The sequence below is a fragment of the Heloderma suspectum genome, chromosome 10 (assembly GCF_057233095.1).
Source record: "Heloderma suspectum isolate Gila_16-S chromosome 10, 16-S_ref, whole genome shotgun sequence".
Classification (NCBI taxonomy): Eukaryota; Metazoa; Chordata; class Lepidosauria; order Squamata; family Helodermatidae; genus Heloderma; species Heloderma suspectum.
Window position 1 is genome coordinate 27321919 of NC_139467.1, and position 24581 is coordinate 27346499.

At 45.2% G+C, this 24581-nt stretch overlaps 1 protein-coding gene across 1 annotated transcript in view; it reads right to left on the reverse strand.

Annotated features, from left to right (window-relative positions):
* Positions 1-24581, reverse strand: part of PTPRU (protein tyrosine phosphatase receptor type U) — a 622411-nt gene that overhangs the window by 378110 nt on the left and 219720 nt on the right. Inside the window, exon 2 of the mRNA XM_084815602.1 lies at positions 19876-20004. Within this exon, the coding sequence (XP_084671728.1) occupies positions 19876-20004 (129 nt within the window). The remainder of the gene's footprint in view (positions 1-19875; positions 20005-24581) is intronic.

Consider the following 24581-nt stretch of genomic DNA (forward strand, 5'->3'; position numbering starts at 1 on the left):
GGGGGTTGCCAGAACCTATTCATTCAATTTCGGATTGACTCTGTACATAATCTGAAGGCAGCACTATGAAACGATCCAAGAAACAACTGTGGTGTATACGTATAAAGGAGATATCACGTTCTCAAAAAATACAGTGATTTCCAGTTAGGGATGTGCGAGAATTCCGCCATGGACTCCAATGAGGCCGAATTCTGCCATTGCCATCCGTATCGCTGCTGAGCAGAAACAGGAAGTGATCCGGATGCAAATGGCGTCCACTACGCCGTTTGCGTCCCTGTTTCTCCTCGCGATAGGCTACGCATCTGTATTTACGTAGGTATTTACGTAGCCTATCGCATGAAAAAAAATAAACGCAAATGGCATAGCGGACGCCATTTGTGTCCGGATCACTTCCTGCTTCTGCTCAGCAGCGATACGGCACGGCAATGGCAGCCGTATTGCTTGAGGAACAGAGCCGGCCGGCGGCTCTGCAGACTCACTGTGGAGCGGAGCCAGCTAGCGAGGATTCCGGGGGGAAGGAACAGATCACCTCCCACCCCTGCAGACCCCCCCATGGACTCAAGGAAAGGGGATTTGTACATCCCTATTTCCAGTTACAGATGGCTCATTTGCATTGTTTGTTTGTTTGTTTGTTTATTACATTTCTAGACCACCCAATAGCCAAAGCAATCTGGGCAGTTCACAACAATTAAAACCACAAAATACTAGGGATGTCAGAGAATTCTGCGACGGACTTCGGTGAGGCCGAATGCCAGTGCATTCGGCCCCCCGAAATCCAACGCAGAACAAAGCCCCCACCCCCTCAACCCACGAAAGCCACGCGGGACGATGTCCCTGCTGCCCCCAACCCACAAAAGGTGCGCAAAACGGAGCACTTACCTGCTCCTGTCCGTGCTGCTTTGCAAATGGCAGCCATCCTGCAGCCGCCATTTGCTTCCTCTTCATAGCCGTGATAGGCTACGTAAATACTTGCGTAGCCTATCACAGCTAACGCAGGGACGCCATTTGCGTCCCTGCAGAGGCCGTGATAGGCTACATAAGTATTTAACTAGCCTATCATGGCAGGGAGAAAAAAAAACAGCATGTGCAAATGGCGGCGGCTACCGCCATTTGCATACACTGGGGTTTTTTTCCCCTGCCGTGATAGGCTACATAAATATTTACGTAGCCTATCACGGCTAAATATAGGGACGCAAATGGCAGCGGCTATGACAGTCACCATTTGCGTACCTGCAGGGCTGCCCAGCGGCCAGATGTCTGGCTGTGGGCAGCCAGAGCCAGCCAGTGGCTCCGCAGCTTGGCCGCGGAGCGAAGCCGGCCAGGCAGGATTCCGGGGGGGAGGACCGGATCGCCCCCTCCTCGTCGAGGATTCTGGGGGGGGGATGGCGCGCCTCCCCCCCCAGCAGAAACAGAACGGAACGGAAGGTAAGTGTTCCGTCCATCCCTACAAAATACATAATACAATATAAAATGTAAATGTTTAAAACTACAGTATAGATCCAGGTTCTAGTCCCCACTCGGCCATGGAAGCTCACTGGGTGACTTTGGGCCAGTCACAGACTGTCAGCCCAACCTACCTCATGGGGTTGTTGTTGTGAGGATAAAATGGAGAGGAGGAGGAGGGGGGTAATGTAAGCCGCCTTGGGTTCCTTACAAGAGGACCATAAGATGGGATATAAATGCAATAAATAAATAAATAAATAAATAACCTAGCAGCAATGCAGAAATTTAAAATACAATAACAGGTTTAAAACAACAGAGCCAAAATACTAAAAGACTAAAATCACTATTTGCTACTAGTGACTTGTTTCTCTAAAACCGGAGTCCAGTGTGTTGTGCCCAACAGAGGTCACAACCAAATGTGAGGCCAGGGCTGGGGAGTGGGAGCACAGAACATTTTCTCCCTGATTTCTATTTATATTGACCTTGGCCACTGACAAACCAAGACATTTTGCTGCTCAAAACTGAGCCCAAGTGCTGTCCCGCCACCAGCAACGCAGGGGGGAACACTAAAAACCAGTGCACCATTTGCTGCACTGGTTCTTTCCTTCATCTATCCTCCCCTCCCTCATTGTAATTTTATTTATTTAATTAATTAATTGTTTGTTTGTTTGTTCATTTATTTATTGCATTTATATCCCGCCTTTTTTCCTCTTGCAAGGAACCCAAGGCATTGCAGGTCATTCACCCTTCAGCAGGACAGGATTGACACTGATCTTGGATTCTAACTCAATGACACCCCAGCTCTCCACCCCTGTGTCCTAGCACTCTACACTGAACTGAGTAAGATAAGGTGTGGCCTTAATATTAAGGCCAACGGAAGTGAGGCAGGGAGCTACCAGGAACAGAGCGTTTTCTGCTGCCCCCCCCCCCAGCTGTGGAATGGGCTCTCTAGAGAGGTTTGCCAGGTGCCTACGTTGTTCTCCTTCCGGTGTCAGGTGAAGTCCTTTTTATTCTCCCAGTATTTTAGATTTTTAGCTTCCTAATCTTTTGGCTCTGGTGTTCTAAATCTGTATTTTAAATCTCTGCATTGCTGCTAGGTTTTATTCTGGTTGTGCTGCTGTTATATTCTGGTTTTAAGCTTTCATATTTTATATTGTTTTATGCTGCACTCTGTGGTTTTAATGTTTGGGAACCTCCCAGAGAGCTTCGGCTATTGGGCAGTATAGAAATAAATAAACAAACAAATAATGGCAGGAGTGTATCTGCCAGGGAGGGCTCACCTGTGGGCAACTGTCCTTAGGTAAGCCAAGAACCAGGAACCATGAGCCATGGTGTCGGCTAATAGACTGGACAAGGAGCCTTGGTGAGGAAGTGAGCAGAACTGAAGAACAATCTACAACATAGGAATACACCAGAGATCGGGAAGACCTTGTTGCTCAAGCAAGTCTCAACTGGAACAGGAAGCCCTCTTATACTCTTTCCTGTTCAGAAGGATCCTTTGACCAGCCTGGGTGAGCAGATCTGGCCAAAGACCTGAAGGCTGCCACCTGCAATTCAGTGGTTCACCACATGGGGCAGCCATCTAGAGATCCCAGCAGCTCCTGACACTATTCTTTTAAGACAGGGGTGCAGAACCCCTTTCAGCCTGAGGGCTGCATTCCATTTTGGAGAAATTTTGCTCTTGGGGGCCACATTCCAGAGGTGGGCAGGGCCAAAGACAAAGGGGGTGGGGCCAAAACACTAAAAATGCCAAATGGATACCAGCATATTTTAATTTAAATAAACTAATGCCAGTCTTATTGCCAGTAACTAAGCAGGCATGTCAACTTTTGAGAATGGGGGGGGGAACTGTGCACGCATGCACACACACACACACACACACACACACACACACAGAAAACTACCAAATGATTGGTGTTTGGGGAACAGGGGGTGGGGTTGGATTGGGACTCCTGGAGGGCCAGATTGGGTTCCCAAGCCTGAGGTTCTGTACCCCTGCTTTAAGAACATCATTGGCATTCTTAATGTGGCAAAAGCTGAAGGCTGAGATCCACATTTAGATGATATGCTAGAACATGTAAAACAGACATACAGGTGTCCACATGGTCTGGCTTCACAAGTAAAAGGTTCTTACGCCATGCACTATCCTCCATTTTTCATGCTGATGCAGTTACCATCCAGGCTGTACATCAATGCTGGACTAATGGTGAATGTGTTGGTGCATGGGTTCAGAGACCTTTAACTATAATACTTGCGCTTGTGGACCACTGCACTGGAATGCACTTTCAGTGGTGTAGCTCAGGCGGGACCCTGGGCCAAAGTCCAGAACCTCACAATCCAACACCTCCCCGCAAAAAAATGACTACCCAGACACCAACAGGTGGTGAGCACAAGAGAAGCAAGCTCCATCTTATTCATGCTATCACTACGCTGCTATTATTTCAGTGAGTTTAAAATGCAACACTGCACATGCCTTGATTTATTAATTTTTAAAATTAGGGTTGCCAAACAATTTTGTTGCTGTTGTTCTAACATATCCAGAAGAGAAGAAGGGTTGTGTGCTTCTCAAGTGAAGTAATACAGATGGACGGATGCCTAAATGGTCCCTCCACAAAATCATTATGGCCAGGATCTAAACTTAACTAGCTGCACCACTGTGTCCTTTCTGCACCACCCAGCATCCATCCAGCTTGTTCTGTTCATTTTTCCTTCACCTCTCTGGTCTGTGTAAGTGCTGTGTCTTACAACACAAAAGTTTTCACTCCGAAGGCCTGCTTCTTGTTCTGCATATGAAAGTGTAACCTTATAAATCATCCCTTTAAATTACGAAAGTGGGGGAGTAAGCAAGAGTTTAAAGGCAGAAAGACAAATTATCTTTATCAAGTGAAGGGAAAGAGGGAAACATAAACTGAAAGGAAAACAATATGGGAAAGGAAGACAAAGGAATGATGGCCAACAGCCAACCCCTGTTCAAATAAATTCAGGGCTCTCTGGAATTGGCAGATATCCAATAAAAACTCATTTTAATCTAAGACCATGAGTCTCCGATGCAAAGCACTCCCTGGAGAGGGAGCAGCGATGTCAAATATTATTCATCTACCGAACGGCTGGGGTAAACTGGAGAGGAGAGATAAGACTACAGTAGTAGTCTCCAACCTTCATTGTCCACTCACAGCAAACAAACCAAGATGCAGGAAACGAGGATTATTGCTCAAACCCTAAAAGACATATGACATGGAATTTTGGTAGGGATGGTGGAGAAATCAGAAATGAAACCAAATGAGTTCGAATTCTTACGAATCCAACCAGCACATCCTTCAGCGTACCGGCTTTTCTCCCGTCGGGTGGATTCTGCAGAGTTTAGGGATATCAGAGAATTCCGCCATGGATCTCAGTGAAGCCAAATGCCAGTGCATTCGGCCCCCCGAAATCCATGGCGGAACGAAGCCCCCCACCCCACCACCCCGCAAAAGGCGCACGAAACTGATCACTTACCTGGTGCCGTTCGTGCTGCTTTGCAAATGGCAGCCGCATCTGCGGCCGCCATTCGATTCCCCATTTAAGCCAGGATAGGCCATTTGCATCCCTGCGGAGGCCGTGATAGGCTACATAAGTATTTACGTAACCTATCACGGCAAAAAAAGGGAACGCAAATGGCAGCCGCCGTAGCCACCGCCATTCACATTCCTGTTTTGTTTTTTTTTTGCCATGATAGGCTACGTAAATATTTACATAGCCTATCACGGCCAAAAACATGAACGCAAATGGCAGCCGCCATAGCTGCCACCATTTGCATCCGCAGGCTCCAGACGCCTGCGAATGCACCCAGCCAGTGGCTCCGTAGAGTTGCTGAGGAGCGGAGCTGGCCGGGTTAGCTTTCCGCGGGGAGATGAGGAGCACCTCCCCCCCCACCGCGAATCACCCCTGTGAAAAGGTAAGTTACTTTTGTACATCCCTAGCAGAGTTGCAGACCATCGAATGTTGTGCAAATTTCATCATAGAAAAATACGCAAAAAAAAATAAAAGGCCAAAAATGTGCATTTCCCCCATAGACTGAAGTGTGAAAATGCACATTTGGTGGGTTCTGTGCATTTTGAGGGAATTTGCACATTTTTACGGGAAACTAGAAAAAAATCCAATTCCATCGATGGGCGGGTGACAGAGTGAAAGGCACCTGACAACCCGCAAAAAACAGACGGAATAGATTTTACACAATCCATACATCCCTAATCTTCGGCCACTCACGCAGTACAAAACCTCGTTGCATCATATTCATGGAGCGTTTTACTCAAGCACCCAAGATGCTGGCTAGACTGCCAAGGATCTTCAATGACATCTTTCCCCCACTCCCAGGGTTTATATTGTTTTCTCAGCTCTCAAAATGATGAGAAAATTATGTTGACTTCTGCGCTCTGGAATGGAGCATTCCCCAAAGCAGCCATGATCACTGACATATGTCAGCAAGCACATGATGCTCACAGGCTGGAGAGACAAATAGAGATTTCTCCCATGTGACTTGGATCAGCTTTGCATGACATAGGCCCCTAAACAATACCTACAATGAACATTTGGTTGCTCTTCCAAATTCTCTCCCACATGAACAATGTACACACATGATACAAGAAGCACAGGGAGGTTCAGTTGTGGCTGAATGTCTTGAGAAAACAGCTTGAACAGAACTGCTGAACAGCAGCTGAACAGAACTTCTGTCCTATGCATGTTTACTCAGAAGTAAGTCCCACTATGTTTAATGCAGCTTTCTATCAGGTAAGTGGGCATAGGAGTGCAGCCTCTGTGGGCCTGCTTGGATAGAAGAAACAAGTAAAGGAGGGCCAGTATCCAGAAATCCACAAGGTCAGGGATAGGGGGCATGATATGGTGACAGGCACAAGACAGAAAAGAAGACAGAAAAGGGCAAGTGAAAACAGGCCTGGATCCAGGTTAGAAGGGGCCCTCTCAAAATGTCCTCTGGTAGGGCCACCTCCTACATTGGCGGACCACTGGCCATGGACTTACCTGCAGTCAGTCAGAAATGGGTGGGTATGAGTCACCATCATAAATTTCCCACAATGCAACATTTCTCCAGGGCATTGTGGGAAATTTTTAAATGGTAGCTCACAGACTAAGGCCAGGTGTCAGCATAAGTGGGCCCTGCCAGGGTGCTGGGACCCTGGCAGCTGGCTGATGGTGCCAAGGTTTGAACACTGGGGGTAAAAAAAAGGAGTGGAATGAGATTAGAGATGGTTGGGTCAGCCCATGAGCAGAGTGGCTGGCTTGACCTTCAAACCAGAAGACCAACTCACTTATTGAAAATATTTGTAGGCGGCCTTTCAGCAAAGCTATCAGGGCAGCATACAATAGGAATGAGGGGAACATTGATATAAAGACAAAGAAAGGAGGAGGTAAACTGGAAGCTTTGATCTCTGTGATGAATTAGTCCTCGCTAGGCCAAGGTTGAGGCTTGGGGAATATTAATTAATTCATTCATTCATTCATTCATTCATTCATTTAATAGATTTACACACCTCTGAACATACTTTAAAAAATATATCTAAGAGGTTTGCAAAATACTTTATAATATACATTAAAATGCAATTAAAATTGCTCAGACATGTATACAAAACATTAAAAATATTAAAATCAATTAAAACCAAAAGCTGGTCTTGAATTAGCACCTAATGCATGATACGGTAGGGATGGGTGAATGAGCGATGTTCGGGATCACTAGGATTCTCCGAACCTCATCTCGCCGCTCGTGTCGTGCCTGATTCCCATTTGCAATTGCTGCTCGCTTTGCGCAAACAGGAAATTTGTGCAAATCGAGCAGTGGCCAAACAGGGGATTAGTGCAAATATCCCAAAAATCTTATACCTCCCTATCATACAGTTCGCACCTCCCAAATACCGGGGGGGGGGGTACCATTCCATAAAAGGCCACAAGCACTGCAGGTTTCCCACCCCTGTCGTAAACCATCACCCAGCTGCACATCGGTGCTGGAGAATCATAGAATCATAGAATAGTAAGGTTGGAAGAGGCCTATAAGACCATCAAGTCCAACCCCTGCTCAGTGCAGGAATCCAAGTCAGAGCATCACTCCTATTGTCCTGTTTATAAGGACTCGAATTTGGGAAGGTAATGAGGGTCCAAAGTTAAAACTCCAAAGTCCACAAAGTCCAGTTCAGTCAAGGAGCAGGCAATTTGCAAAGTCAAGTCAGTCCACAGTCAAAGCCAGGAAGTTCACAGGGCTCAGTGTCAAGACAAGGATTTAGCCATAAGATGGTCAAAGGCAGTCCAAGGTTACTTACATGCATTTCAGGCAGAGGAATCAGTAGGGAGACAAGGGCAAGACAGAAAGGATCCAGAGCTGGTGAAGAAATATCGTTCCAGCAGGTGTGCCAGCCTGGAACTGCGACGTTTAAGCAGGAGCTCCCTGAACCCACCTAAAGTTCAGCTGGGCTCAATAGAAGCTTCTAGAAGAAGTCGTCCTCATGAGGAGCACCCCTAGGAGCCCTATACTCAGAAGGACTCATTTGCTGTGGTTGTGCACTTCTTCTGTGTGTAAGGATTTGAGCCTGCCTCTTCAGGCATCATTGTTCCCTAGAGCTCAGTAGTCATTCCACCTCAGCCTCTGAAGTGGAGTTGTCTGCATCCTGAGGGCTGGAGCCTTGGCAGTCTCCCCCATGGGCTCAGGCTCTATCTGCAATGCTGGCATGGATAGTTCTTTGGCCTTGTCAGTTACTGAGGCCTCAAGGTCCTCATTTGAAGAGGAATCCTCTACCTGGGTCATGACATCCAACGCCTTGCTTCTCAGAGGGTCTGATCCTGAAGCTCGCTTCAGAAGTAGCTCTCTGTGGTCCTGAGCTCCCACAGCCTGACCTCTATCTTACTACAGTGGCCAGAATATCCCTGCTGATTCCAGCCTCAAACAGGAAATATGCTAAGGATAGAATTTGGATTCTGTTTCAATTCTGCAACACTAGGTTTTGTTCCCCTTGAGTGTTGCTTTGTCTTTGGGATTCCAATTTAGTCAAAATCTGTAGTCAATGTAGACCTATTATGTTGTTGTTGGTGGTGGTGGTGGTGTTTATTGTTGTTTGTGAGCTAAGGTGCCCTAATGCACCAACTTACAAAGTTATCAAGACCATTCCACATAGGAAATACGTACAAGGTACTTTGTGCCAATGATTCCAGCTGGCACAATTTCAACACGCTCATGCCTTGCATCAGTGCTAGGTATCAGCCAGAAGCCAATATTTAGGTTCTGTGGACTTCTTGTTAGGAAAGATCTACCACCTTGAATGTGAAATCCAAATGACTGTGGTACTCCATAATTACTTCAAAACTAATTGTGGAACAGAATGAACCAAACAATTATCTTGTCAACAATTCAGTTGGGGTTAAATAGCTATTTTACAAACAAGTTGGTTCATGAGGATCAGTTTATGCATATTTCTGTTGCAGAGACCAAAGTTCAAGGTCTTTCTTAGACACTCAGAATGAGAGAAATGGGAGATGCTCTTCCTTTTTTGTTCAAGAATTTAAAGGCCAGCCCATTGTGTACTTGGTGTATTGTAGCTGCCGGGTGAGTGTGTGCATGCGTGCACGCATGCATGCGTGTGTGTGAGAGAGAGAGAGCTGTAGGCAACAATTAAGCAGAAGCCAGGAGTAAGAGCTGGGAATTAAAGTCAGGTGTCAGAGCCAGGAAGTTATAGCCAGAGGGCAAACTGAAACCAGAATCAGGAAAGGCTTATGTTTCCAAGGCAGAAGTCCCAGCCTGGACAGAAACTTTTAAAGCCCTTCCCAGCAGAAAAAGCCAAGGGTCCGGTTACACAAATGCCACAAGTGCCTCTCCCTGGGAGTAAAAATGCAATAACAATAAAATTACATCATTAACAATTTGCTTCCTTTTCATGTCACTCAAAATCTGCTGCCTGAGGCAGCTGCCTCACCTTGCCTAATGGTAGGGCCAGCCCTGTCCCTAAAATATGGTAATATTCAATTAGCACTACCAGAGTCAGCTCCATTTTGGGGGGAGGGGTGTTGGGCAAAATGCCCATGGGGGGTATCACTGAATAGCCTCTTCTCCACATTACATCCCTGTTGCTTCTGCCCATTCACTTGTCCTCTCCCTCTAGGCCCATTCCCTACCACAGTCCAAAGACTCAATGGTCTTATAGGCCCCTTTCAACCCTACTATTCTATGACTATTCTATGAAGACACAGGGCAAAATGAACAAAGGCTGTTGTTCCTCTTCTTTGCTCATATCACTTCTCACTCAGTTGGAGAGGGCAAGTTAACAGGCAACAACAGCAAGAAGTTCAGCAGCAGTAGGGTTAAGGGCCTCGGGGACTTGCAATGAGCCCTCTGTAGGGCAATGGGCCTAGGGAGATGCCCAATAATGCCAACCCTTGAAGTTCATTTAGAACTCCTTGGGGGATGGGGGAGAAGAATGATGGTTGCAGTGGCTGAGCCAATCCCAAATCAAGCTGAGGGCGGGGGGAGGTTCCCCCCATTGCTCATTGCAAGTGGGGAAATTCTGTAACATTGATCTTCATAAAATACAGGCATTTGTGATATCCTTACTTCATTGCCTTTTATGTAGCATGTAATATTACCTCTTCAGGGAAAGCAAAAACCTTGCATGTGGATAGGTGCTTAGCAGCTAGAGATGAGAACAGATTTCTTCAAGTGGCACTTTTATAGTGGTCTAAACACCCCCACCCCAGTGCATGCACACCAGATAGAAGGCAGGTTAAAAGCCTTCTATAGCGATAAAGGTATATCGCTACAGATGTAATTTATCATCCTGGGCTGTCCTTGGTTCCTTTTCTTGGGTCAGATCTTATCTCTCAGAGATAATGGAGATAATATAAGGCTGCAGGATTTATAGGGATGGGAACTGTCCATGGCATTTAGTCTGGAGCCCCTTCATTAAAAAGTTCTGTTGTTTCATTGTTTTTCAGATCCATTCCCCCAATATCCTGTGATGGCCAAATCCATATGACAGTAAGCACAGTATACTCAATGGCTCTATGATGGCATTTAGTTCACTATGCTGATCTATGCCTTTTGGAACCCCAGCCTTGACTGCAATAACACCCTCTGGGTGGGTCTACTCTTAAAGATGACTCAGAAGTTTCAGCCAGTGCAGAATGCCAGCTGATCATCTCCTTAGGGATCATGGGAGATGAGAACAAATTCATAGAATTATAGAATTTTAGAACTGGAAGTGACCTTAGAGGGCATCTAGTCCAACCCACCACTCAATGCAGGAAATGCCCTGTTGGACTGGGACTCAGGAGATCCAGTTTCTAGTCCCCACTCTGCCATGAAGTCCATTGGGTGACTTTGGGCCAGACACTGACTCTCACCCTAACTGACCTCACAGGGTTGTTGTGAGGATAAAATGGAGAAGAGGAGGAGGACTGTCAGGAGCGCCCTAGTGGCCTCTTTCAGTAGACTCCAATAACCAACTCAAGACACAGATGAAAGGATTCTTTTCAAGGCTTTCATCTTTTTACAACTTAATGACTCTTTCAGATGCTAATCATCAGCGACTAAGCAAGGAACAGCAGAGTAGCCTATGCTCCGAGTAGGCAGTTGATCCCCGTTTGAAGGAGAGTCACTTGAAGACCCTGAACTTATGGGCTAGGGAGAGATCCTCCCTCTTTCCCTTGGGTCCACAGGAGGCGGCCGTTGCTTGCGCACCAAACGGGCACTACGCCTCCTTTCCGCGCCTTCCATCGCTCGTCGCTCCCTGCATCTGCGTCGAGCATCTAGCAAGCCCCCCTCCCACACTTTCTCACTGCTAGGATCACTATCTACCTCAGGAATGCCGGCAGGAGGAATCTTTGCCAGCTGCTGTGCCTGTGAGGGATGAGCTGGTTCCTCTCCCATGGATTGCTGATCCTCCTCAGAATCAGAACTGCTCTGGGGTTCTATCGGCTCAGTTTCCACCCTGACATCGACCATGTAAATCACTTTAGCTTCCTTGTAAGGAGGGAGCAGGGGAGCAGGATATAATGTAATAGTAGGAATGTTCAGATTTTGTGAAGTCCATTCTGTCCGCATTTTGTGGATTGCCAGGTGCCTTTCAGTCTGTCATCTGCTCATTGACAGAATCTGATTTTTTTCCCAATTTCCTGAATTTGGACAAATTTGCATTTTGCACAAATTCGCATTTGTGAAAATGAGCAAATCCACCCCCAAATGTGCATTTTTATGCCTAGACTATGGTGGAAAAATGTATTTTAGCTGGTGTTGTTGTTTGTTTGTTTGTTTGTTTGTTTGTATATGGCTTGTTTGTTTGTTTTCCTACAACTAAGGGAGCAATCCTATGTCCCCTAGAAAGTGTCTGGGGAGCCACAGAACTGTTCGCTTTACTGGCTCCAACTTTGGAGCCAGTAAACCGTGTTCCCCTCCCCCTCCCTCCCCCCTTGTAGTCAGTACAGAGATCCACATCTGAGCCCATAGATGGGGAAGGGGGGGTGTTTCCAGGGACAGGGAGGGGAGGATACAGGGGAAGCTGCTTAACACAGTTTCCTGTTCTCACCCCAGCCTCCTTCCCTCCCACTCCAAAGCACCGTAGCTTGATGGGCAAAATCACCCATCTAGCAAAAGTGCAGGGCAGCTGGAGCACAGAGGCAAGGATAACCTCCGTGCTCCAGCCACCCTGTGTTAGGATCCCAGGGAGCCTCCAACTTCGGAGGCTGCTGACTATCAACATAGGATTGCACCCTAAATTTATTTTAAATTCAAGAAAGTTAAAAAAAATGGTCCCCAAGTCTGTGGAATTCATGAAATCCAGGAGAAGATGGTCTACTGTGGAATCTGCAGGTCAGATTCATAGAAACCCAGAGTCATTTGATGCTGTTGCAGATTTGTCTGGCATCCCCATGCAATAGTAAGAACAACAGCAATAATTCAGCATTGCCTGTATAAGCTGTACTGACTTGCCAATAGCCACTGGGCCCAATTCAGGCTAGTGTTTTTGGAACGTTTGAGGAACTCGATCCTTGTAATGTGAACTGACATGGTAAGTATCTCCCGGACTAATGTGCACATCAGAACCTAGTTATTTACTGGCTAACTAAGGCAGCTCCCTGTGTTCCTAATGTAGAAGACTACAAAGGCTGTTCTTCAGTCATTCTGCAAAGGAAGAGATGATTCCTGTCAGGAATTAATCTGAGCATGTGGAGATGTCTGGAAGTACAGATTCAAAATCAGATTGGGAACAGCTAGAACAGAGGGACCCTCCTTAATGAGCCCAGATATGGCAATACTTTCTTCCCAAGACCATGACACAAAGATGGCTCAGCCTGAATGGCTCTCCCATTCCTCCACCATCAAGTTTTGGAGGAGGAGGAGGGCAAGGGGCGTGACTTGAGGGACACTAGGGTCCACTGCAGAGCAAAGCAGGAAAAGTTAGGGGCAGGGCTCAAACACTCCACGAGGTTGGCCATTCATGGAAGCCAACAAAGGAGGAAGGCACCCTAAGGGAGCAGCATCCCTGTGAAGCCAGTCTGGCTGTGAAGCTCTTGCCCAGACTGCTGGCAACTTCTCTAACTTCCACTTCATCTCCTCTATTGATATTCGTAGATGTGTGGATGAGCTGTTTCATTGTAGGCTGAGAGTTCTCTAGAATCAGCATTTGCAAAGTAGCTAGTCATTCACTAATAAAGAAGTATTAGCCTGAAGCCTTGTTTTCTGGAGCGTGTTGACTGCAAAAGGGGAGGACATAGGAACATGACAATTCCATATCGCAGGAATGTTGAACCTCAGGCCTGTGGGCCAAATACAACTTGCCCAGGGTCTCAATCTGGCCTTCCAGGATTCCTGAGATGGCCACACACCCTTGGTCTGGCCCCTCCCCTTTCCTCTGACCAGTGATAATTTGGCAGTTTCTCAGCTTTTGCACACATACCCCCCCATTCTAAAAGTTCAGCATGCCTCTCCCAAGGCTTAGTTTCTTGTACTAAAATCTACTGGTATTTTTGACCCCACCCCCTTTTGCCTTCAGCTCCGCCCACTACTGGAATATGGACCCAAAGGCTAGGGTTGTGTGAACCCACCCCCCATCCAGATTCTCCGGGCTCCCCACAGCCCATGCTTGCTGGTCCCCAGACTGTGCTTGAGACGCTCCTGCACTCAGCGAGCAGCCCGCACTCACCCTGGCGGCCAAGTGGGGGTTCATTTTTTGAAAAATAAAATGGCGATCACAAAATGTGCACATTTTTGTGAATGCAGATATTTGTGTATGTGTAAAAATGCATGCCTGAATGTGAACATCAGCAAAAAATGTGCATTTTTGCACATACACAAATATGCACATTTTTGCGATTGCCATTTTATTTCTCAAAAAAAATGGTAACCATGAAGCTCAACGAGGCCACCAGGGTGAGCGCAGGCCATTCGCCGAGTGCAGGCAGGGGGAAACAGGGTCTCGGCAAGCGAGGCTTGAGGGTGTGAGCAGGGGCAGTTCTGCCAGATTCCCGGACGGAATTGGGCACCCGCGCCATCCCTACCGAAGTCTTCTCTGAAATTGAATTCAGCCCTCAGGCTGAAAGAGGTTCAACAGCCCTGCCCTATAGGGAAGAAATGTATTGCTAGCTGAGAAGAATAATTGCCTGGTGCGACGAAGAAGAAGAAGAAGAAAAGTCTATAAAAGCCAAGTTCCGATGACCATTAAATCCCTCTCAGGTGGTCTCTGCTTTTTAAAGTTGCAATCCCCCAGGAAATTAGCTACATTGTCACTCCTAGATGTATGACCTTGGTGTTTGGCTACCTTAATGCATGTATTGTTTGAACAAGCTGAGCTTATCAAGCAATCCACACCGCACTGCCAAGTTCTCATCATTATGCATCACCAAGCTCCCCTATCTTTACATCATTTGCAAAACTTTTATTCACAGCAAATTGCTCCAGATGGTCATCAAAAAGGATACGTGCACATCAGAATTGCACATAAGACCAGTTCCTCCTCTCTAGGATGCAGTGCATCTCACTAGGGGGTGAATTAATCTGATTCCATTTTTTTCGAGCACAAGTTCGTTCTGTCCTGTTTCCACATCAGTTTCTAAATGTTTTCTTTTTAAAGTCCACATGAAAAACATCTGTATGTATTTTTGTATGCATTCCCCCCTCCCCAATATACATATTTGTTGCAAGCAACTTCCCCTAAGACATGCCTATTGTTATGCTATTTCCTCTAATGTATGCATTATTAAATGTATTTTCTTATCAGGGAACTACATTGCAAAATTTAGAGCAATGCAAAAATTGAAGGATAATTGTGTTCCACTTCGCATATTAGTTTGGGATGTGCAAATTCGATCAGTTAATATTAAAATATGAACCAAAGAAAGGTTTCCCCTAGTCTCACATCTCACTAACAAGGGTAGAAGAACGTGGTAGTCATCCAAATCGTTCTTCCTGTATGGTTCAACAGTTCCATATTAGAGGGATGCAAATAATGAGGTACATCTTGTTTAGGACCATCCCAAAGTCTTATTTATTTATTTTTAAGCTAAAACTATTTTTAAGCCACCCTGTAGATAATGTGAAAAGTATAAATGCAGCATTAAAAAAAAAGACAACAGAAAGCGAAACACTTTCAAGCTAAAACAGGCCCAAGAAAATATAAAGGTGTTTGCCTGGTGCCAGAATGACAGCAAAATAGTCACCAAGAGACTCTCTGGGAGACAAAACGGAAAATACCTTCTCTCCAGTATCCACCCAACAAGGGGCACAAGTTGAAGGGCCTCTGAAGAAAATCTCAAGATCTCCAGGTAGGAGGGTGTGGAGAGAGATGCTCCTTCAGGTCCCCTGGGTCCCAGTCATTAAGGACCTTAAAGGTAGCTATGTATGGATTTTGTTAAATCCATTCTATGAATGTTTTGTGGATTGTCAGGCATCTTTCGTTCCATCATCCACTCATTGATGGAATCAGATTTTTTAAATCAGAATTTCATTCTACTTGTCAACATTAATGTTAATGCAAATGTGCATTAGTTAGGGATGTACGAATCCCTTACCTTGCCATCTGCAGGGGGTACGCCGGGGGGGGGGAGGCAATCCATTCCTCCCCCCCGGAATCCTCGTCAGCTGGCTCCACTCCATGGCAATTCCGCAGAGTCGCCGGCCAGCTCCAAAGCCCCAGCGATACGGCCACCATTGCCGTATCGCTGGCTGGACTGACGAACTGCGGGCGCAAATGGTATCCGGCGTAGCGGACGCCATTTGCGTCCCTGCTCTTTGATGTGATAGGCTACATAAATCTTTACATAAATCTTTACGTAGCCTATCGCATGAAGGAACAGGGATGCAAATACGCCATTTGCGTCCCCGTTCCTTCATGCAATAGGCTACATAAAGATTTACATAGCCTATCATGTCAAAGAGCAGGGATGCAAATGGCGTAGCATATTTGGGCTCAAATTACAGGAAGCCAGTTTCCGGCTGAACATCACGAAAAACATCCTGACTGTTAGAGCAATACAATAATGGAACCAATGGCCTAGGGAGGTGGTGAGCTCTCCCACACTGGAGGCATTCAAGACAAGGCTGGACAGCCATCTGTCAGGGATGCTTTGACCTGAATTCCTGCACTGAGCAGGGGGTTGGACTCGATGGTCTTATAGGTCCCTTCCAACCCTACTATTCTATGAGTCTATGACTTGGAAAAGGCCAGTCTGCTGTGGAATCTGCAGGTCAGATTCATAGAAATCTGAACTTTCATGAATCTGTTGCAAATTTCTCTGACATCCCTTCTTAAAGGTGAAAAACAGCACTTTGTATAGATGTGTAAACAGACTGGAAGTCACGGTAAAGATGATGAAGCATCCATGTGAAGCGATCCCATTTCCCAGCCTCAGTTAACGGTCTCACAGCAGTATTCGGAAGAAACAAAAGCTTCCAGATAGGGATGTCAGAGAAATCCACAGCAGAACCAAATGAGTTCGAATTTTTATGAATCTGACCCACAGATTCCACAGCTGACTGGCTTTCCCTTGTCAGGCAGTTTCTGCCAACTTTGAGAACTGTTTTTCTAACCTCTGAAAATTTTGTGCAAATTTTGTCATAGGGAAAATATGCAAAAATTAAAAAATGACTGAAAATGTGCATTTCCCCCATAAGCTAAGGCGTGAAAACAAACATTTGGGGGAGATTTGTGCATTTGGAGAGAATTTGTTCATTGTTGCACATGTGAATACATGCAAATTCAGAAATTAAAAAATCAAATTCTGTCGATGGGGAGATGACAGAATGAAAGGCTCCTGGCAACCTGGAAAACAGAGATGGAATGTATTTTACACAATTCGTGCATTCCTGCTTCCAGACCTTCTTCAAGTTTATCCCCATATAAACACACTGCAGTAGTCTAAATGGTAGGTGACCAGGGCACAGATAAAAGACAAGGCTGCCACCAGCACTTATATACAGCACTGCCCTCAGTTTTTGCATCTTTCTTCCTGTCTTTCACATTACAGAAGTTGAGAACATTTGCCAGGTTCTCTGCGATGGGTACAGTTTAAGTCTATCATATGTGCCTGACATCACACCAAGCTTCTAGTTTGGCACAAAATGACCATGGCTCCTGACCAGTTCCTATTAGGGATGTACGAAAGTCACTTACCTTTTCGCAGCTTGGCTTCGCGGTGGCGGGGAGGCGCTTTGCTTTTCCCCTTGAAGTTCAGGAGAAGGGGGGGAGGCTTCCCACCTCGCCCGGCCGAAATTCAGGCCGGGGAGAAGCGCCCCGTCTCCCCGGCCGCGAAACAAAAAGTAAAAAAAAAAAAAGACCCCGTGATAGGCTACGTGACAATTTACGTAGCCTATCACAGCTAGATTTCCAAAGTCAGCCGTGATAGGCTACGTAAATCGTCACGTAGCCTATCACGGGTGATTTTGGGAAAAAAAAAAGCACGTATGCAAATGGCGGCGGCCCATGGGCGCTGCCATTTGCGTTCCTTATTTTGGCACGTCTAGTCTACGTAAAGATTTACGTAGACTACGGCGAAAATAAGGGCAACGCAAATAGCGTGCCCTTATTTTCGCCGTAGTCTACGTAAATCTTTACGTAGACTAGACGTGCCAAAATAAGGAACGCAAATGGCAGCGCCCATGGGCTGCCACCATTTGCGTACGCGCTTTTTTTTTTCCAAAGTCACCCGTGATAGGCTACATGACGATTTACGTAGCCTATCACGGCTGTCTTTGGAAATCTAGCCATGATAGGCTACGTAAATCGTTACATAGCCTATCACGGGTGTGTTGTGTTTTTTTTACTTTAGTTTTTTTTTTTTTGCAATGGCGGCGGCGGCAGCCAGTCGGGAGACTGGCCGCCGCCCCCGCCCGCGACGAACTGCCACCGAACCGCTGCCGGGACCCGCCGCCGGGAGGGACATTCACCAAAGGTAAGTCCCGTCCTGGGGGGGGCGGGGGGGCGGAGAATTTCACCGCCGATTTCGGGGGGCCGAATGCGTTGGCGCTTGGCCCCCTGAAGATTCGGGGAGAAATTCTCCGCCATCCCTAGTTCCTATTCAATGTTGAGAAGAAATGGATGAATCTGTCTCTTTCAGTTCCTACAACTTTTGAACTTTTTGGACCATGAAATCATTCTGTCCTGTTTCTGCATCAGTTTGTGAATTTTTGGTTAAAAGTCCACACAAAAATTAATGCACTTTTTTGTATGTATGTCTCCCAGTATACACATGTTTGTATCCATTTCTGCGAATATATGCATGTTTATACAGATTTCTCAGATGTACATATTTTTGCACACAATTCTGGTAATGCATGCATTGGGAGAAATTCATGCAAAGGTGTGTATATTTGCAGAAATGCATAAAGGAATACACAGGAGCAGAAATGCATACAAAAAGTCATGCATTTCTCCAAACGAATATAATTTTGCATGCATTTCTCCTAATACAACCTTCCCCAACCTGGTGTTCTTCATATGTTTTGGACTGCAGCTTCCAGTATTCCTGACCATTGGGCCATGCTCGTTGGGGCTGATGGAAGTTGAAATGCAAAACATCTGGAGGGCACCAGGTTGGGGAAGGCTCTCTTAATGGATGCCTATTTTGTGTGCAATTTGCCCTAAACCTTTTTGTATACCTTTTTTAATCAGAGAACTGCATCACAAAATTCAGATAATGGAACAAACAGAAGGATAATTGATTCCAGTTTGCAGGTCGGTTTGTATAAAAAAGTGAACCAAACCAGTTTCTCCACCATCCCTACTGTTGAATGATGATTTCCAGCTCCCAGTTAATAGCTAGGTAGGAGAGCAGAAGACCAAAAGGTTAGTCTGCAGATGTGCTCAAATGATCAGCAGTTACAATTAGTTACTTTTTTTATTTAAAGAATGTATACTCTACTTTTCCCTCCCCCAAAAAGGAGACACTCAAAGTGACTTACAACATTCAAAAAAGCATGAAAACAAATAACCAATCATTAAAACACATTTCCAACAAGGTGAAAGCTAAAAGCAGCACCAAAGTCAAGAACACAAAGATCCAAACTAACAGTTGAAAAGTAAAATTAAATGCTTGTTTAAAGAGAAATGTTTTCAGTTGCCGGCGGAACACAGATAAAGAGGAACATGATCTAACCTAACCTACCCCATCCAACCTAGTGTCCTCCAGACATTTTGGACTTCACATCCCACCAGCCCAAGCCAGCATGGCCAATGATGAGGAATGCAGGGAACTGTAGTCCAAAATATCTGGGGGTGGGGAGGCACCAGGTTGGGGAAGGCTGAACTCTTTGGCAGGGAATTCCATAGACAGGAGGCCTCCACCAAGAAACCCCTCTAGCATATTGACACCATCCATGACTCTGCAGGCAAATGGCACATGGAAGGGAGGAGGGGCAATGGCTGATCTAACTGCAATGATCTTCAGAACAAAATTGCGGGCATGTCTATGCTGCCACCTCTGGATCTATTAACAGAAGTGTGATTAACACCATACCCTTACAGGAGGAATACTCCTCTTATGTATCCACGAAGCATCCACCTCAGAGCTTTAACTACTCACAAACAGATCTTCACAGATCATATTTAGAAAATGGGGGGGAGCTCATTCCCACCATCGACGCAACCATGATGGCTCCTTTGCCCATATTTATGACAGGTATGGGACAGGTATGCGCCTGTCCAAGGTCCAACAGACACTCTCGGGTTGAAACAAACTTTCACACGAATTCAAAATTTGGCAATTTCAGAATTCTATTTTCTGAATTTCAAGAGCTTTCACATTTCATTTGAAATTCAGCTTTCAGGGGTACCTTCGAAAACATTTGGCCCTACCCACCACTGAAATGCAGCCTTCATGAGCTTCTCCAAAATGGAGTGTGTCACCCAGGCAGAAAGAGGTTCTGCACCCCTGCTGCAAAGTGGCCAAAGAGTCTTGATTGTTCAAACTCACCATGAGGAAGATCTGAGGTCAGATGAGACATAAGGTAGCTCCGGACCAGCTCCCATTCAAAGTCGTCCTCAGCACTTTGGCTGTACTCACACTGGTTAAAGTCCCCATCCTCCTCGAATGTGCAGCCAGCTATGGAAGACAGGCAAATGACACATCATTATGAGAGGCAGCATCTCTGGCTAAGAAGGTATGTGGAAAACAAATCATAACAGGGCATGGAAAAAAAGACACAGAGCACACAAGCGACACAATCCATGAGCATTTTTGCTGTTTAAATTCATTTGCTCTTGCAGCTTCCATTTCATAGAATCATAGGGTTGGACAGGACCGTCTTTGTTATCCAAGCCAAGTCCCTGCATGTTGCAGGAAGTCCCCAGCTATGGCATCCCCAACAAATGGCTGTCCAGCCTCTGCTCAAAGACCCCCATCCAGAGAGAGGCCACCACTCCCTCTGGGTAACTGGCTTCATTTTTTTTAACTATTCTTGAACTGTCAAGAAGTTTCTCCTAATCAGTGTGGGTTCAAGTTACAAGAAGAAGGATCTAGGCTAAACCTTAGGAAGAATGAGCTGTTTCACAGTGAAAACAATTGCCTCCGAAGGTGGTGGGCTCTTGTTCATTCATAGGTTTTAAGCAAAGGCTGTGAAGCTCACCCCTCCTTTGAGGTGAGCTTTAATCAACCCCTGAAGTCCTTTCTCAAGCCCCCAGTAATCTCCAGACTGGAGCTCTTTCCAGACAAAATTATGTTAGGTTCTACACATAAGCAAGGAGCAGAGCCAGCAAGCCCCTCCCTTGACATCCATGCCATATGCATGGATGTTTCAAAAGAGAAAATGTATGCATATAGGCTAGCGTATGGTTGGGAAACTTATGTGGTCAGAGTTCCCAGTTGTGTGGAAACCTACATGTATAGAGTTTTACATTCATCTATGGCAAGACTGGGAAATCTGGTCCTTTGGGGGCTTGATGGAGTTCCACGGCATGCCCAAATCAGTTCGCATTTGTGGGCCAAGCTGTAGGTTTTCCCCGAACTCCAGGAACTTTTAATGTACTTTTTGCTATTGAGCCATAATTTGTGCAAATAGAGATTTGTGCAAATTATGGGCAAAATTTGTGCAAATCACACTAACTTATGCAAAATTCAGCTGTATTTTGCGCAAATTAAAAAAACATGGATAATCTGCTAACTGGCCTGATTTGCTACAGACTGAGTTGAGCTCCACAGTGGAAAATGGACCAAAGTCTTGGGGTGGGGGTGAACCAATGAAAGCTCATCAAGCTCCACCACCACCCCAAATAGATTCTTCCAACACCCCAGCTTCATCTTTTTAGACATCCATGTACAATGTATGGATGCCTGGGTAGGGTGACCAACAGTGGGGGCAGGGCTAGTTGGTGTGGTGCCATTTCCCATTCTCCTGTTGATTCTTCACATGAGTAATTTTGTCTCAAAAGGGCTTCGATGATGGGGAACCTCCAGTGGCAGCCATGAACATTACTGTGCCTGTAGACTGCAACTACACTTACGATGAATAGCAGCAAATGCCACATTTTCAGCACTTCCATTTCAGAGGCAGGAGTATTTTAAAAGAAATAATTCCATCCCATTTTTGTCTAAATGCAACATAAAAACGGCAGGTGGGTGAATGCAAAATGATATTTCGTATCAAAACTATGAAGGAAAGACTGGAGATACCAAGCAAAGCAAGAAGAAAACACAGCGGTGTGAGATTATACAAGTCCCAGGGAGGACAAAAATGTTCCAGCCCACTTATTGGTTTCTTCACAGACCATCGGTCAACACTGGATATAGTGAAGAGTCTTTTCCATGGTTCTAGTCTTTAATGGGAGGCTGGCATATTCAGTGTTGGTAATGAGGATGCTCCAAGTACAAAAAGGCCCATCTTGAGCAGTAACAAAATAGCTCAAGGAAAAGAAATTAGGAAGGGATCCAATCCTGATGTATGGAGCCAAGTCCTAACAGGGGTGCTGGATTTGTTTCGTGATGAATGAAAATAACACAAAAACAAATGGGTCCCATCTGTTTCTTTGTTATTAATCCTGAAACGAAAGAGTCCAGAATGGACTATATATTTATTTCATTCTTTTTTCTTTTTTAATTTTCATCTTGAAGACAATGGGAATGGAAATGGCTTGAAATCACACACACACACACACACACACACACACACGAAGCAGCATTCATGACAAAACAAATGCTGTTCTGACAAATGAACACACCAATCCAAAAATGAATAGAGGAGCCTTCCCCAGCCAGGATTTCTGTAGATGTTTTGGCCTGCAACTCATACCAGACTGAGCTAGCATGGCCAATGGTCAAGGATGATGGGAGCTGTAGGCCAAAACATCTAAAGGGACTCAGTTTGGGGAGCCTGGACTAGATGAATGCAATGGAGGGGGTTCCTTGCACACCCCTAAATCCTGGTTTTTCTCCCACCCAAATTCAAATTTCCTTGAACTTCTTGACTATTAAAAGGATTTGAGAATGAAGCATGGTGTGAAATTGTACATATGTACATGATTTTTCATACTGTGGATGGGAGAGCCTGAGTGGGGGAGTAGAAAAATATAACCACAGAGGCCTTATGTGTACTACTCCCAGAGCATTGTTGCATGGATTCTGCCGTGCTGGAAGCTAGGGCAACAGCAACCACTGGGGTAGATCTGTAGGAGAAAACCACTGACAGCCACTCCATGGCAATAAAAGGGGGGATTCCTGTCCTTACATTTAGGTGGAGGGAGGTCAGGGCCTAAGAATGGGGGAAAGGGTACACTTCACCACACCCAGAGGTCCAGAGGGGCTGCAACCCCATTACCATGAAGGGGAAAATTGAAGCTAAATTGTAGATCATGCTTGGCAATATTTATGGAACTGTATTTACTTATACCTATCTACTTACTGTCCAGATCTTGTGAGGGTTTTTTTTCTGGAGAAATAGTGTTAGAGCAGAAAAAGCAACATTCTGAACAATGAGTTGTTGTCCCAGGCCCTTCTCTAGAACAAAGGGAGTGTGCTTATACAGTTAAGCTAGTACTTGTAATTTGAGAAATAGAGAAATTTGTACTTCCTAAGTGAGATGTTTTCTCAAGAACTACAAAACTACCAGTCCCAAAGTTTCTTCTGCAGAGAGGAGAGGCAAGGACAAAGCACCATAATGATCAGAGGTATTGATCCCAGGAGCAATTGAACCCAGTGCTGCTGGTAGAACTTACAGTCTGAAAATGTAGTTAAGTAAACGTTTATTTCACACACACACACACACAACATACAGTTTGGCTATAAATACAATTAATGATATTAATGATATGCATTAATAATGCATTCTAGATACAATTAATGCATCTAGAACCATAAGGAGATTAAACAAAGGGAACTAAAAGAAGCTAAAGGTCGTGAAATCAAGCATCCAGTTTTGTTTTGTTTGCAAAACAGACAAGGCTTTCCTGCAATCTGGTTCAGGCAATACACTAACTAGTGAAGGAGACCATCAAAAATTAGATGCAAATTCTTTCAGTTCAGAGATGTTGTCTGTGACAGTTGGTGAAGAATAAATGCTGCCAGGTGCATTGTGTGACTCCACTCTAGTGCTTTCAAAAGATAGGCAGGCAATATCACTATTACTACAACCACATTCAGAACCACAGTTTGCAAAAATCAGGATATAGTAGTTCTATGCTATCCAATGCATGTTCCCACCCTCCTTACAGTGTAATAAATTCTATTTGTCAAAAAACAGTTCTATCTGGCAACTTCTGAAGAAATGCAGAAGTTAGCAAATCTATATCAAAAGATGCTGGTGATTTGTTTTCTGAATTTCTTCTCAAATATAAGATTTAACAAGAGAGAAAAGGCACTAAGAAACCGGGTGGTTTGGAGTGCTACCAACCAAATGCTGTACTGTTTACTAGCTATTTTGTCTACTGAGTACAAATTTGCAAGAGAAATTTGCTCTCCAGAGAGAATTCATGAGTTTGCAATGAAAAAGGCCAGAAAAACAAAGCTTTAAAGTGAATTGGTCTCTTTATAAAATGTTTGCATCTGTGTTGGCCCATTAGATTTTTTTTTTCATCAACAGGATAATCAATGCCTTTACTAGGACCAACCAAAAGGCTAGAAAATAGGCAGCAAGCTTTCTAGTACTGTTGTTCAGGCTTGATGTTATGTGAAACAAAAATAGCAAACAGGAGGTGGGGTTAAAAAAAAAAACCCCACACACACATTGCAGGGCTGTGGTGCCATTTCAGAAATGTAGAAAATGTACTTTCAGAATTAAAATTGAAGTTTTCCATCATGAATCATGAGACTGTATGTATGGGATGGGATTGTGGTCTGTGTGTATGTGCACGCATGCAAAAGCATGTTATAAGTTTGTAGTGGGCTCCCAAAATCGACACCTGGTGATGGTGCAAGGGGGGGAGGGCAGACAGCACCATGGAAGTTTACTGTGTAATCATAAACACATAAGAAGAGCCATATCAGATCAGACCAAGGGTCCATCTAGTCCAGCATTCTGTTCGCACAGTGGCCAACCAGCTGTTGACCAGGAACCCACAAGCAGAGCATGAGCGCAACAGCACCCTCCCACCCATGTTCCCCAGCAGCTGGTGTACATAGGCTCACTGCCTCTGGTACTGGAGGTAGCACATAGCCATCAAGACTAGTAGCCATGGATAGCCTTTTCCTCC